This window comes from Tursiops truncatus, chromosome X, assembly GCF_011762595.2.
Source record: "Tursiops truncatus isolate mTurTru1 chromosome X, mTurTru1.mat.Y, whole genome shotgun sequence".
Classification (NCBI taxonomy): domain Eukaryota; kingdom Metazoa; phylum Chordata; class Mammalia; order Artiodactyla; family Delphinidae; genus Tursiops; species Tursiops truncatus.
In genome coordinates, this window is record NC_047055.1 from 112,745,952 (window position 1) to 112,761,854 (window position 15,903).

The following is a 15,903-nucleotide window of genomic DNA, read 5'->3' on the forward strand; positions in this document are numbered from 1 at the left end:
AAGGCATTTAGTGGAAGGAGGTAGAGAAGAGAGGAAGAAGAGTGAAAAAGATGTTTTATAATTTGTCCAGGTATGAGAATAGGCGCCCGAGTTGTTAATCCCAGAAAAGGGATTTGGTTAATGCTAATGGAATCCCTCCTACATCTAGGTTGGTGGTTCTCAAACTTGAACGTACACCAGAATCCCCTGGAGGGTGTGTTCAGACAGAAGCTGCTGGGCACCATCCCCAGACTTTCCGATTGAGAAAGGCTGGGGCGGGGCCTGGGAATTTGACTTCCTAACAAAGTTCCCAGGTGAGGCTAGTGCCGCAGGTCTGGGAACCATACTTCTCCAGGTCTGGGAACCATACTTCTCTAGGTCTGGGTCCTAGAGAAGAGAGAGACACCTGAACAGCTCTCATCTCTGGGACACCTGGAAGACCAGGCTGAGAAGGGAGGAACTGGCCTTACTCTAGACCTTCCTCAAGGCCCATGAGGAAGAAGGAGGGAGTTAAGGTCTAGCATCCCCAGAAGAAGAGTGCAATATCAGCTTCACCCCCACCCCCCGATGCTGGGATCCACGCAGAGACCAGTGTGCTGTGTTTTCTCAAATAGCAAGAAAAAAAATAATAGAGTAAGCTTTGCTTTCTTATGTCTTTCTGCTCAGAAGTAAGTATATTTAGTTGGTGGCCTTTCTTGATGTCTGTTAGCTTGGACGCACTGGTAAACCAGGACATCAGAGATGGAGGGCAACACTTCCTTTTGTTACCAAGTAAGGGGGTGTCGTAACAATATACAACCTGTGAAAGTTTCTCTAAAGGAAGGCATCTGGCTTAAGGCCCAAACCATCGGATGTGTGATTTCTTTTTCAGGAATGGAAGCAAAGTCAGGATTGGACATAGTTCTTACCGCTGTATTTTCCTCTCTCTACTGTCAGCAATAACTAAAGGATGAATCACTTTTGTTTTCTTCTTCCTAATGTGTTAACAGCAGCGATGGTTTATTCTGGTCCACAAAAGGGGAAAACAAAGAGAGTGATGGAGATGCTGTTGGAAGTGTGAGCAGGAATGCGAATGACACTGAGTGCATCTGTTTTTACTGTCAATTCCTGATTTTTCAAGATGATTCTAAGAACAGTTTTTCATCAAATGTGACCTTATGGCCAAATAACAACAAGCTTTTTTCCTCCTTGATGTTTCCTCGGAATCACAGTGTTATTAGCTTGAGTATTTAGTGGCGGTTGAGGAACGGCATAGTATCTTGGGTTTCATTTTTTATCCAACATAGAAAGCCCTGCAGCACTAAATAAAAATGTCACCGTGGAAAATGTAAAGGCTTTCTGTCACAAATGTTTTTAAAAATTCACTAAGGGCTGAGGATTAGATTTATCTTACACTCTTTCTGTGATTTATTCATATTTAATGTTAGTTTCAACATTTGAAGCATGAAGAACTTCTTCAAATTAAAAACTGTGGTGAATCAGTCGTATTTGAAGAAAAATTCCACCGTGCCAGTATGTCAATTACGTAGTTCATTCCCCTTCATGTGTTCAAGGAGGAGATATGTTTGGTTTTCCCAGTGGCCGAAATTCTCACTGGGGAAACTCCTCATTGTTGGGGAGATTCACGCAGCTGCTTGGTTCTGAGAGCTGTTTCCCTGGTGTCAGTCGACGTTTTCCTCGGACGTTAATCACCGTCACACAAACGTGATGTCCAAGGACAGGAGGGGGGACAGACCTCACCTTTGGAACCATCATTTTGCTGCTCGTCTCGTTTTTCATTTTTGTTGCTTTGAGCCGCTGAGTTGCCTGTGTTTGGGGGAATATCTTTAGTTAGAGACAATATCCAGTCTTTTCTGTGGATGGTTCATAAATAATGGATGATAATAGAATTAGTTCTGAATGAAAGGAAGAAAATGAACTCAAAACAGACTCTTTTTTTGTTTTTAACTACTAAATAGCTGCCTCGGGTCTGCAGCATTGGCCTTTTTCAAAGCCCTGGAGGGTTGAAAGGCTGGTGGGAAGGAAGGGAGCTGCTGGCCCTGCTTGTTCCACCTTTGGAGCTAGTTGGCTTTTAGATGGCTAGAAGGAAACATGACTAGGCACAGTTGCCCTGGACACTCTGACTTCTGCCTGTCCTTCAACCTGCCCATCATCTGTCTGTCGTGGCCTTCTATCCTTCCATCCCTTCCTTCTTTCTGTCTTTTTGTGCCTTCCCTCTTCCTGCCCTTCCTTCCAAGCTGCAGACACTTTGAACACCTCCTCTGGGCCATAGATTGAGTCAGCTTCTCATAAACTGAGGGGAAATGTCCCTGTTTTCTGTGCTGAAAGTAATCAACCTTCTAATAAGAACCAAGGAAGAGGGCTTCCCTGGTGGCGCAGTGGTTGAGAGTCCGCCTGCCGATGCAGGGGACATGGGTTCTTGCCGCGGTCCGGGAAGATCCCACATGCCACGGAGCTGCTGGGCCCGTAAGCCATGGCCGCTGAGCCTGCGCGTCCAGAGCCTGTGCTCCGCGACGGGAGAGGCCACTACGGTGAGAGGCCCACGTACTGCAAAAAAAAAAAAAAAAGAACCAAGGAAGAATGGGAATAAGAGATATGGAGTGCCTACAAGGATAAAGCCTTTTTAACTTGGTTTTCCCACCTATCTGTCACTGAGGTCCAGGCCTAATGGAAGAATGGCAGCCAATACAGAGAGCAATACCAAAACTTAAGTATGAGGCTTTTAGGACCAGTTGTGAGCATTTCGTCATCATGATCTTGATCTTTTTTATTCCTTTGCTTGATGGAGAGAATCATATTGATGAGTAAAGATCATCTTTTTTCCCCTCAGACTATTGGCAAGAAGTTACCTCCGACTGCAGCAACTCCAGACTCGTCAAAAACAGAAATGGACAGCAGGACAAAGGGTGAGTTTCCTTGTGTATCTGTTTTATGTTTGAAAGCAGTGAAGGATTTTATAATCATTGAAACGCTTTTGAAAAATCCTTACATAATCTTAATGGCTTTTTTAAAGCACATGGGGAAAAAGTGCACACAAATGTGTTTCATTAGGCTCTACCAGTAGGATGGGCACAAGTTCCTCGATGGAACAAGATGCTTTTTTTAAAAAATAAATTTATTTGTTTATTTATTTATTTGTGGCTGCGTTGCTGCGCGTGGGCTTTCTTTAGTTGCGGCGAGCGGGGGCTACTCTTCATTGCGGTGCGTGGGCTTCTCATTGCAGTGGCTTCTCTTGTTGTGGAGCACGGGCTCTATGTGCACAGGCTTCAGTAGTTGTGGCTCACGGGCTCTAGAGCGCAGGCTCAGTAGTTGTGGCGCATGGGCTTCGTTGCTCCATGGCATGTGGGATTTTCCCAGTCCAGGGCTCGAACCCGTGTCTCCTACATTGGCAGGTGGGTTCTTAACCACTGCACCACCAAGGAGGTCCAGGATGCTTTCTTGCCATTTGTTTCTCACCCACGTTGCAGAGCCAGGGCTTATCTGTGTATACCCAGAGCAGTTTGCGTAGTTCACGAGGCAGGAGGATTCTAGACGATGGCAACTCAAGCAGTTTAGGGATTCATAGGCCTTCAAATCAAAGAGGCTTTATCTTTTAGCCTAACCACTCAACAGACACTCCCAAATGATGACTTTCCTGCTACTCTCCTCAGCACATCTCTACTTGAATTCCTATAGTTACAAATGTCTTTCTTCTGTTGAGCCGGATATGCTCTTCCTGTAATTTTTACCCATGGGTTCTAGTCTCTGGGTCTATATTGATATTAGCCCATTGTTCTCCTAATAGTCCTTTAAGTATTTGAGGACAGTTGTCTCCCCCAAAGCTTCCCACAGGTCAGTATTCCCCATTCGAGAGTAGCCAGATAATACAGAATGCCCACTTACATTTGAATTTCAGATAAACAATGAATAATTTTTTTTTGTTTTTAGTATGTCCCATACAATATTGGCTGTTTATCTGAAATTCAGATGTAACGGGGCATCCTGTGTTTGTATTTGCTAAATCTGGCAACTCTCCAATTCCTTTAGTCATTCTTCCAATAATTGGAACGTTCTGAACATGCTCTAGTCATAAATAAGTGCTTCAGTTCCTTCTAGGGATTTTAACCTTTTTTTTTCCAGCTTCAGATTTCCTTGTGAGGATAATGTGGACAGACTACTAATCTAGTTTGGAAAGCCAAAGGTTGAGAGAAGATATATTGTACATATGTAATTATGACTAATATAAGAGCAAGCATAGATTTATTCTTTTTGTTGCAGAAAAATATACCAGGAACTCCTTTTGCAGTGCAAAACAGGTAGTTTTGAGAGCAAATAAGGGATACTGCCTTAGGCATTAAAAAATGAATTTATGGGACTTGCCAAGCCCAAAATGGTGGTTTAGATAAATACGTTCATGGATGTTATAGATGCAGCCGCTAGAGCTCTGTCTTAATGTTTCAGGTTCGGATGAGGTTTGCATGCCTTCAGTCTGTTAATGGTACAGTCAGACTGTGGCTAACGGGGGGGAAGCGCACTAGTCTAAGGCTCTGATCCAGCAGTTCTCAAACTCGAGTGTGTCCCAGAATCACCTGGGGAGCTGGGCCTCACCTCCAGAATTTCGGAGTCAGCAGGTCTGGGGTGGGGCCTGAAATTTTGCTTTGCTAACAAATTCCCAGGTGCTTTGGTGCTCCTGGTTGAGGGCCCACCCTTCAGGAAGGGTTCTGAGCTTCTAGATGTTCCCAAAGCCAAACTGGCCCCGCAGTTATTCACGCGGGTTGTAGGTTTTGCATGCTTAAACGTTTAACTACCTTTAGACAGTAAAACCTTCAAGATTCTTGAAGCGGCCTGAAATTTTTTTTTCAAGAATTCACAGTTAAACCACTTCTGATAACATTTCCTGTTGTTGGACAGTAGCCTATCCTTCCTTCCATTGAACTACTCATTTTGTAGTTCTGGCTGTTGACAGGTTTATAAATGATCCAGGTTATTAGGCAAGTTTGCTGGGATGGGTGGAGTGGGGGGTGGGCGGGAGAAGGGAAAGACACATCAACCTCCAAGGTAACTGGAATGGAGTCCCTGGGACAGGCTGTCCTCGTGACATGTGACAACCAGTGGCCTTCACCAACCTCACTCTTGTTTGCGGAAATAATAATCTGAGAAACAGAGAAATTTTTTTAATGGAAAAGAGTTTCAAGAGAAGTGAAAGAGAAATTCCCTATAGATTGTTCCTCTCTCTGCAGAGTAAATAGTACCTTGGGTGACCGGTGAGTTGCTTTTGGGGGAGACTAAGCAGGGGGTACCTGAGTGTCACTTGTAAGGTTGTGGCACAAAACAGGACAGTCTGCAGGGCATGCTTAGGTGACTAATCAATCCTCTGGCCTCAAGAACTGACCTTAGGATAAGCGCACATCCGTGATATATTTTTTTAACCCTCTGTAATGTCTGCAGGCAGGAGACTCGAGTCTTTTTTGGCAGGATTAGGTGGTGTGGATGGAAGGTGTTTTAGAGCAGAGCTGGCCAGTAGAAATACTATGTGAACCACATACAAGATTTTACACTTTCTGGTAGCCAGAAAAGAAACAGGTTTAAAAAAAAAAAGGAAACAGGTGAACTTAATTTAAATATATTTTATTTAACTCAGTATATCGAAAATATTATCCCTTCAACATGTAACCCATATAAAATTATTAAATGAGATATTTTCATTCTCTTTTCATATGAGTCTTCACAACTCAGCGTGTATTTTCCACATATGCCACATCTCAACTTGGCCTCGCCACATTTTGAGTGCCCAATAGCCCCATGTGCCTAGGGGGCCACCATATTGGACAGCATAGTTTGAAAGTAATTCTGGGATCTAAGATGGGCTTCCTGGGCCTGGATTTTAACACAGTTCATCATGCTCAGCTCCCTTGAGCATGTGGGAGGATCCTGAGTCTAGCCCAAGCCTTTTTCACTCCTACAAGTATCTATTAACTGCGTCCATCTCTAGATGCATCACAGAGTGGGGATGAGTTGTTAATAAAGAGAGGTTTTACAGGGCTGGGTGGTGTGTTTTGGCTAAGAGTTAGGAAGCACAGATTCCAGGACTAGCTCTCTTATTAGCTAGCTGTGTGACCTCGGGCAAATAATTTTATTTCTCTGGCCTTGTGCTCTTCGTGGTCTGCCTTGTCTGTGAAGTCAGAGGGTTGTACTAGAGTGAAGCCCTCAGGTTTCTCCCAGCATCTTCACTCTCTGATTTAATTCCGAAAGCTTTACAATTCAGAGTGAAAGCTTTCTGCATTCAAAGAATTGAACAGCCGATGGGAGAGACAAAAGGAAGATGCGAACGACTGAGTTAGGAATATGAGAAGATGTCATTTGGCAAGGATGCCATGGATATAAATATGTGTGTAAGCGGGTGGTAGGTCGGGAAGAATTATCACTGTCAGTGAAGACTTGAGAGATATTTATTGACAGATGTGTTTTCGTGGACCCAGAGTAAGAATTGCTGCAGTTTAATCTCACGCCTCACACACTCTCTGGCTTTCACTGTAAAGAGCAAATTCTGGGATAATGGTTCTCCCACGATTTCCACGAGGCACCCTATTTCACTAGAAAGCCCCTTCCGTTTGGAACCTTTCACTGCTTCTGGATTTTGATGCAACACCCAAGTTCAGGTGGAAGGACAGAGAGTGCTGACCCACTTTTAGAAATGACTCGGAGCTTGGGAACAACACAGCCTCCTTCCTTCTGGATGGAAGTCACACCCGTAACGAAACTTGCCCAGAGGTACAGAGGAGAGAAGCCCCTTCCCACATAGCTGTCTCCTCAGTGCGCTCAAATACAAGCTCACGTCACGAGTAAGTTATGATGATTCAAAAAATGTTCATGTGGATTGATATCTTCTGAGGGAAAGTGAAACTCAGCTGATCAGGATTTATTTAAACAACTAACATCATCTCCCCTCCCCCAATGAAGCTTTTATGATACTGAAATTCATCGGAAATGTGGGCGGAGGAGCAGATTGCCGTAATTTTCATAACAAGAGGAAAACTGTTTAAATATTCATAAATGAAGTGCTCTGAGGTATTTCCAGCTCCCCACATCTGGAGTTCCCCTCTTTCTTACTACAGTTGATGCAGATGATTTGTGGCCTCGGTGGGATAGAGAAATAGCCCAGAGAAATGATTATTTAGCATCTTCTTGAACAAACAGTTCAGTCTTAGAGATTCAGAGGACCAGTTGAGCAGGTGGGTTGGGGAAAAAATAGTCCTTGACAGAATGTGTACAAAGGCAGGTCAGGCTTCTGAATAAATGATGGCTGGGGGGCAAAGGCTAAACTTTCTCTGTTTAACCTCCCCTCACATTATCACCAGACACTTGTACCACCTTTCTGATCACTTTGTCCCTTGACTTGCTTCTTAGGAGCTGTCCCCTGTGATGGTGACACATAGTGCCTTGTGGCTATCATTGATCCCTCGTGGAGGGGGCTGTGTCTTCTACCTGACATCCCCACCATCCAGTCCGGAAAAGTGCCATGGACTCAGTGGGCACTGGCAACAGTGGTGGTTGGGCAGATGGAGAATTAGAAATGGTTTCAATTTACCAGGCTGTCTATCTAACAGAGTCTTGTAAAAGCAGTGTAGAAGCCACGGGTCTCCTTTCCCAAGTTCACAGTCACCGGGAAGAAAAGAACACATTTGTTGACCCTCGAGCTTATTCCGGATTTCTGGAGGGTCGCCAGTGGTTGCTCTGTGGGGCTTGACAGACCCTTGTTCTTCGTAGCCACTGTCCCAGGCCAGTCAGCCCAAGAGCGCCAGGGACAAACTAGGCTAGTCTGACAAAGTCAAGTTTATGGGCTCATTGCAACGAGGAGACTGCCCAGGAGGACCTGTGGAGCATCGCACCAAACAAAAGAAAACTGAGCAGTTACAGATTTGGAGGAGAAATGGAAGTGAGTGAAATGTAAACGAAGCAGCAGTGTTTTGATAGGCCCCAAGCAAAACAGGGCTGTGTGAGTCGGGCCACATCAGGCCTCTCTGTGAGCTGGACCACCACCAAGTTAAGATAGACGTGCAGGGCTGTGTCCAGAACCCCTTACATGAGGCCCTGCACTTGTGTGGGGATTCAAGGCTTCTCTGTGTCACAGTGACTTGTTTCTTTCAGCCAAGGGTGAAACATTTCATTCTCACTAATACAGTATAAAAAAGCAAAGTTTCTGATAGTCTGTGGTCTTAGAGGACAGACTTTCTCAGAGAGTAAGAAAGCAGTCGTGGCTCAGAGAAGGGTTGTTAGGACCCTTTCCAGCTGTAGTGTGTGTGCTTGGGAGAAATGCTATTTCCGGTTCATTCTGCAGCTGGCTCTATCTGCGTTTGTATCCGCATTTGCAGATTTTTACTTTCTCAGTCTGAGCTAATTTTTGCTTTGTCACCACATGTTTGAATAGGAGAAAAAAGGGTCAACTCCCTTATGTTGGGATTTTTATCAGCCTTACCTAGGAACTCTTTTAATCTATTTTGCCAGGATAGGTGTTTTTTGCTCACTTATCTTCTCCAAAGCTCACTCACCCTCAGACCTGGGAATTTGGGCACATCCAATATGAAACATGTTTCCTACCCAGCCCTTTAGCGCCTCCCGCACCTGTTATGTACTAAAGCCCTCAGGCTCGGTGTCTCAGGTCCCCACTGTCCCTAGGATGCACCTTTCATCGAGTGCCCCCAGCACAGACCTTGCTGTCTGGATTCAGAGTGAGGGGTCCTTCTGCGAGGGTGCCCAGCCTACCCATGCTGCAGATGACCTGGATTTCAAATACAGCCCGCTTGCAGGAAAAAAGTGAGCTCCCTTTCTGCTATCCTGGTGGATTTCCTTCCTTCCAAAGACTCAGCGCTTCTCCCCATCTGAGCAGGAGAAGGTGCCATTGAGACGAGCCATGATCTACTCCATACTAGAGAACAGGAAAGCTTCCCTTGCTTCTCAGATTTTGATTTCTTCAAAAAAAGATTGTTTTCTCTTTTTAAAGTGAGAGAATAGAAAGTGGCATAACTCGTAGCTGTGAAGTAATTTGAAAGTCATATTCCCAGCAACATCCAAGACCAGAGGGGTCACAGTCAGCTTTCTTGTGGAGGAAGGCGTTTTGTGAAGACCGGAGTTGACAATGTAGTGACGAATGCATTGTGTTTTGTTTCCCTGTCTGAGTTTAGGTAGAGACCAGGCTTTCTCCACATTGGCCCTGTTAACATTTGGACCAGATCATTCTTTGTTGGGGTGCTGTCCTGTGTCCATTGTAGGATGTTTAGCAGCTCCCTGGCCTCTACCCACTAGATGTCAATTATACTTATTACTGCCTCCCCCCTGGTTGTGACAACCATAAATGTCTCCAGGCATTGCCAGTGTCTCCTGGGAAGCCAAGTCACAGCAGCTGCGAACCACTGGTGTAGACTGTCGTACGCCCCAGGAGGGCACTCCTATATCTCTGCTGCCGGGCGCACACTGGACACTTAGTTAATATTTATTGCACAAATGTATTCATCTCACCCCTCCCCACGAGCCCTGGATCCTCAGACTGACGCAGAACTGCATTTCTCACTTAAATCTCTCATACGGCACAGACAGCCTCGGCACTGCCGCCACGCTGGCCCACCCTCCAGGTCCCCACGGTTGTTTTGCTCCTTCCTGGCATTGACATTTTGCTAATACCCATGGCTAGATCAGTGTGGTCCCCAGACCAGCAGCGTCAGCATCCCCTGGGGACTTGTTAGAGATGCAAATCCCCAGGCCCTGCTCCAGCCCTATGGAATCGGAAACCCTGGGGTTTCTGTTTGTACACGTCCTCCACCTGATGCCAATGCCCACTCAAGCATGAGGACCACTAACCTAGACTCGTGTTTCTTAAGCATCCCTGCTGATGAGAATCACCCGGGGTTGGGGGACGTGGTGCTGGTTGAGCTGCTGGGTTCCTGGTCCCACCTCAGAATCCCTAGGGAAGGGATCTGGGAAGGCATAGAAGAAACAGGTGCCCTACATCATTCTTGTCATCGGGAATGGTTGAGAAACACCCCTCCTCTTCCTCCTCTGGTCAAAGTCCTAGAACATTGTCCAGGCAGGGGCCAGTGCCGTTTTGCTCTTCCCAGAAGGGACCCTGAGTCTCTCCTTTGGGAAGTAGTTTCCCCATTTCGGAATCTCTGAGGCTTTAAGGCAAACACATCACTCTCATTCTCTCCTCACTGCTGCCTTGTCCAGAGCTCTGTGTATACATGCCTTATTTCCTCTCCTTGATTATAAGCTCCCTGGGAACCAGATAACTAGTCTTATTTAACTTATTCTCTTTTCCCCAGAACATGATAGATGTCAACACCCTTACTGCAATTCCAAAATACAAAAAGCTCCCGAAAACCAAAAGGTTTTATCACTCCTTGGGTGAGAAAACTTGTCCTGGACTAATGCGCATTTAGGTATAGTCTTTATTTATCCCACTCGGGGTGACGAATCATCCATTTGCTGCAAAATTTTAATGTATTTGATGGTTGGGTGCAGCCCCAGACTCCAGCTGGGGATGTTACATATTATATGGCATGTGCAATGTATTTCCTTTCTAAAATCTGAAAAATTCTGTCCCCAGGGCTTCTGGATAAGGGCTTATGAACCAGTAGTGTCTCTGATAATATTTGTCAGTTTCATGAAAGAATTTTCAGATTTTGATGTTGGTGAAAGTAGACACCACTGAGCTTGATGTGTTTGTTCTGGTGTCCCAAAGGAAAAGAAAATTGTCAATTCCAGGCATGACCTGGTACTTTCCATCCCTGCTGAAAGCTCTGGAAGGCTTCCTACCAGACTTTGTGACACATGGGGTTTTGATCTTCATGTCCTAAATTGAGCCCAGAGAATTGTTCTAAATTTAATGTTATTTTCTTGGTGTGTGTTTATATGTTCTCTTTGCTGATATGTTTATTCTGTTTCTTCTGCTTTTTTTTTTTTAAGGTGAGGGTATTTGCTTAAGTTTGTTTGTTTGTTGTATGAGTAGATTATAGAGCCAGCTGAAGGGTGTCTTCGGATGTGGTCATGTGATTTCAATTCTGTGAACAATCTGTTTTTAATCTCATGTAAATTTCTAGAAATTTAGAGATTGACATAATGGGTTTTTTGTTTTTTTGTGTTTTTTTTTGGAGGTGGTGTGAATCATGACTGGACTTCTTGGTGTATCTTAAAATTTGAATGCCAGTCATCATTTAGTAAGGGTCTCTTGATTGGGAACTGGGCAAGAGATTCAGGGTTCTGAATCTGATTTTGTACACCACATTTTCTCTGCACCTTTGAACGTGTCTATGTTTTTGTTTTCCTTTTTCTGGAAAGACAGAGTCATTGCTTTTTTATCAGATTCTTAAGGGACTCTAAGACAAAAAAGCTTAAGAACTGACTTAAGGTTTCAGTCTTACGCTAATTTATTAGTATTTTTAAATCTTTCTAAAGAAAAAATAGAGGCAAAATCATCTTAATTACTGGATAAATTGTGCCTTTATTTCTTTGTGTGTCTGTGTGTATTCATTCCTGTTTGATCTTGGACTAATTAAATCCATCTAATTGATGAATAGATGGAAAATGACTGCCTCCAAAAATTAGCTTCAGTCCTTTCCTCTCTACCTCTGTCTGCTATTCATTTAAAATTTATAATCTTCGCACGTTCAAAAAGGATTTGGAATTATACTCTTCTTTCAAGACATATCAAATGCCTCCTCTTTTGTGATCTCTCTCCTGCATGCAATCTTGCCTTTCTCTGAAACACCATGACAATATTCAGTCATAGTGAGTTGATGCTTATTCGTGTACTTGTCTTTTCTTACTGTCGTTCTTCTCCCCTTGCCTTTCTCCAGGCATTAGGTTGTCACTTCCGTGCGAGGGTGGGAGGGCGTGGTTGGACTGACCTGTATATCACAGGCCCAGGAACTGACAATATCTTTTTCATGGTGGTGACTCAATAAATATTTGAATTAAAATGGGGAACATCTTCGTTCCATATACTATAAAGTTAAAATCGTATTTTCAGAGTTGATAAAGTTTTTTGCATTTGAATTTTTTTGAGTATCTTAAAACCATTGGAACATCCAAACCAACATAATGTTCTTATTTTCCAATACTGCTGAATTAGGGCCCGAATGCCTCAGAAGTAAAAACAAATTCTTATTTTCAAATGTATCTTAATAACTTAACATGTGAGGCAAAGGGTTGCCATATTTGGTCAGGAGTGTTCTGAGTTACGGTGCTCATGACTAGAGCTCTGAACTGTCAGAGCCGGCGAGGACGAAGGTATAGCCCAGTGTGCTCCTTGACGCCTCCAGCATTTCACTGGGATGTTTCTGGGGACCTGGGTGGGAGATGGACCAGCCCCACTCTCTGATTTAACCAGACAGCTCTGTTTTTAGTTGTTTTATACTGGAGCTCTGGAATAAGTTTAAATTTGCTGAAAGTGTCCTGCTAAAGTTAACCAAACTCTCCTCTTGGCGCTCCTTGGCCGGCCTCACTTTTACACGTGAGGACATGAGGTCCAGAGCTACGGTGTGATTGCCTCAGGTTGTGTGCTTGGGAAAGATCGGGGGGACCAAACCCAGTCTTGACTCTCCTGACTTCTAGCCCAGAATCTTCTCTTCCTACTTTGCTCTCCCACAGATTTTCCTCTACTTTTTAGGTGTTGCTAGAGGATGATCAAGAAACATTGAGTGGAAGCTATGTCAGGTTCTGGGGAAACGAAGAGGGGCGAGGTATGGCATGGGAACCTGCTTTGCAGAGAGAGGTAGTTGATGGTAGCCACTGGCACCTTTATCTCCTCCTTTTATCTAAAATTGGTAGTTTTGTGTCTAAGGCCTCACATATAAAACAGCAGAGCTACATGGTGGAAGTGTTCTAACACTGGGTTATGGTGATGGCCACACAACTATATAAATGTATTAAAACTCTTCAAACTGTACAACTAAAATATGTGAATTTTATAGTATATAAATCATACATCATTAAAGCTGTTTTTTTAAAAAGACAGAGGGACACCTACCCTCCTTTAGCTTATAGGAAAACTGTGGGCATAAAACAAAATGGCCCTGTGAAACATTTTAAAGGCATGTTAGTACTTTCTTGTAAATGTTTTCTATGTCGGTTACAAGTCAATTCCATAGTCATTTACGAACCTCCTACTAGGAGGCCAGGTCTTAAGGTAGCAAGGGAAGAGTTGGGGGAAAAGGGAATGACAAAGATACATGGCAAGAAGATTTGGTGGGGGAGGCAGATTATAGTGGAGTGTTTCAGAGGAGGTTACTGGAAGTGTCCTCTTTCTTCTACTGAGTCCCTTCATGTTAGGGAACCTTCATGTGAGGGACGGCTTTGAGTGATAAATACCTACCTGACCACAAAGTAATGGTAAGCAATAGAGTTATATTAAGTCAGATAACAGGAGATCCAGAGACAGGTGCCCTGAAGTTGGTTAATTCAACAGACATCTCAACAATGTCAGGGCTTAGGGTCACCTCCCCTTTGATTTTTTTTGGCTTTCCTTTCATGGGTGAAATGTGGCTGCAACAGCACCAAACTGTGTACTATCTTCCAACAAGGATGAAACAGTGTTAAAAGCAAAAAGGCAGGGGCAACTATTTTCCTCATGTATCTTTTTTTTTTCTGGGAACAAAATCTAACTGCCCCCCCAGCACATTTCCTCTCACGTCTCATTGGCTGGAAGTGGATCACATGCTCACGCCTCAACCAATCACCAACAAAGGGGAGAGAAATTAATATTATTTGCCTAAGAAGACGTAAATTTGCCATTTCTCCGAAGAAGACATACAGATGGCCAACAGGCACACGAAAAGATGCTCAATATCACTAATTATTAGAGAAATGCAAATCAAAACTACAATGAGGTATCACCTCACACCAGTCAGAATGGCCATCATTAAAAAGCCTACAAATAACAAATGCTGGAGAGGGTGTGCAGAAAAGGGAACCCTCCTACACTGTTGGTGGGAATGTAAATTGGTACAGCCACTATGGAGAACAGTATGGGGGCTCCTTAAAACACTAAAAATAGAGTTACCGTATGATCCTGCAATCTCACTCTTGGGCATATATCGAAGAAAACTCTTAATTTGAAAAGATACGTGTGCCCCAATGTTCATAGCAGCACTGTTTACAACAGCCAAGACACGGAAGCAGCCTAAATGCCCATCGACAGAGGAATGGATAAAGAAGATGTGGCGCGTACATACCAGGGAATATTACTCAGCCATTAAAGAAATGAAATAATGCCATTTGCAGCAACATGGATGGACCTAGAGATTGTCATATTAAGTGAAGTAAGTGAGACAAAGACAAATATCATATGATATCACTTATATGTGGAATCTAAAAAAATGGTACAAATGAACTTATTTACAAAACAGAAATAGACTCACAGACATAGAAAACAAACTTATGGTTCTGAAAGGGGATGGTGGGGGTGGGGGAGATAAATTGGGAGTTTGGGATTAACATATACACCCTACTACATATAACATAGATAACCAACAAGGGCCTACTGTATAGCACAGGGAACTATGTTCAATATCTTGTAATAACCTATATGGGAAAAGAATCTGAAAAAGAATGTGCGTGTGTGTGTGTGTGTGTGTGTGTGTGTGTGTGTGTACCTGAATCACTTTGCTGTCTACCTGAAACTACCACAACATTGTAAATTAACTATACTTCAATTTTTTAAATGATTATAAAAATTATTATTTGCCTAGATGTACTTGACTCATCCCTAGGGCTGTGGGAGTGTTCCCTATTCCTGAGTATAATGGCTGAGCAAATTAGGATTCTATGAACTGGGAGGGGAATGGGGAATGGTGGCCGGGAAGTTAACCAACAATGTCTACCACACTTAATTGACTTTTTTTTTAAACATCTTTATTGGAGTATAATTTTGCTTTACAATGGTGTGTTAGTTTCTGCTTCATAACAAAGTGAATCAGTTATATATATACATATGTCCCCATATCTCTTCCCTCTTGCATCTCCCTCCCTCCCACCCTCCCTATCCCACCCCTCTAGGTGGTCACAAAGCACCGAGCTGATCTCCCTGTGCTGTGCGGCTGCTTCCCACTAGCTATCGGTTTTACATTTGGTAGTGTATATATGTCCATGCCACTCTCTGACTTTGTCCCAGCTTACCCTTCCCCCTCCCCGTGTCCTCAAGTCCATTCTCTATGTAATTGACTTTTTTTGATGGAAAGGAATAAAAACATGACTTGTTCCTCTTCTTTGTTGGCCATGGATGTCTTATCTTCTGTGTAAAACGTTTCCATGATTTTGATCCAACAAATTATTCTTAAAGCCAGGACTCTGCAGGGCAGTTCTTCAATAATACTGTATTTATTTCAGTGTTGCTGTAAGTTTTGAGGTTGGGTAGTCATATTTCACTAGCACAGTCAGTAGGAAAATTGGTAAGGAGCTGTCATTATCCAATTTAAAGATGCTTAACTTTTTCCCTCCCTTTAGAACATTTGGGCCAATTCAGAGTTTGGGAGGTTTGCTGTAACGAATTTAAGAGGGATGGAACTATGTGGGCTTAGGAATATATGGGCGGATTGGTATTGATGGGATTTAGAACTAGTGCCTCTTAGCATGAGTTAAGGAGCAAAAGGCATCAGCTTCCCAGAGTACCTAAGACAGAAGGTTTCCAGCACTAGGATAGGGGGTGTAACTGATATCTTCAAGCCATTGGACAGAAAGCAAAAGCATCTGTAAACAAAGTAAGTCCCTCTCTTTCCCTCTCCCCTTTCGTCTCTCCTCCCCTCCCTATTCTCTGTCATATCCCAACGCTAGACCACAGTGTGTCTGTGTTATAGACTTTTTATTGCATTGATTTTATATATCACTCTCTTTGATTGATGTGACATTAACCATAATAAAAAGAATCCCACATTTTAGTGATAAAAATTATTCTAG

The 15,903-nt window shown here is 43.5% G+C and overlaps 1 protein-coding gene across 8 annotated transcripts in view; it reads left to right on the forward strand.

Annotated features, from left to right (window-relative positions):
• The window catches only part of SH3KBP1 (SH3 domain containing kinase binding protein 1), a 343,711-nt gene that overhangs the window by 236,097 nt on the left and 91,711 nt on the right, over positions 1–15,903 (forward strand). For all 8 annotated transcript variants that reach the window (XM_019927681.3, XM_073799195.1, XM_019927680.3 and 5 more), the window contains one exon: positions 2,810–2,885. In XM_019927681.3, the coding sequence (XP_019783240.2) occupies positions 2,810–2,885 (76 nt within the window). The remainder of the gene's footprint in view (positions 1–2,809; positions 2,886–15,903) is intronic.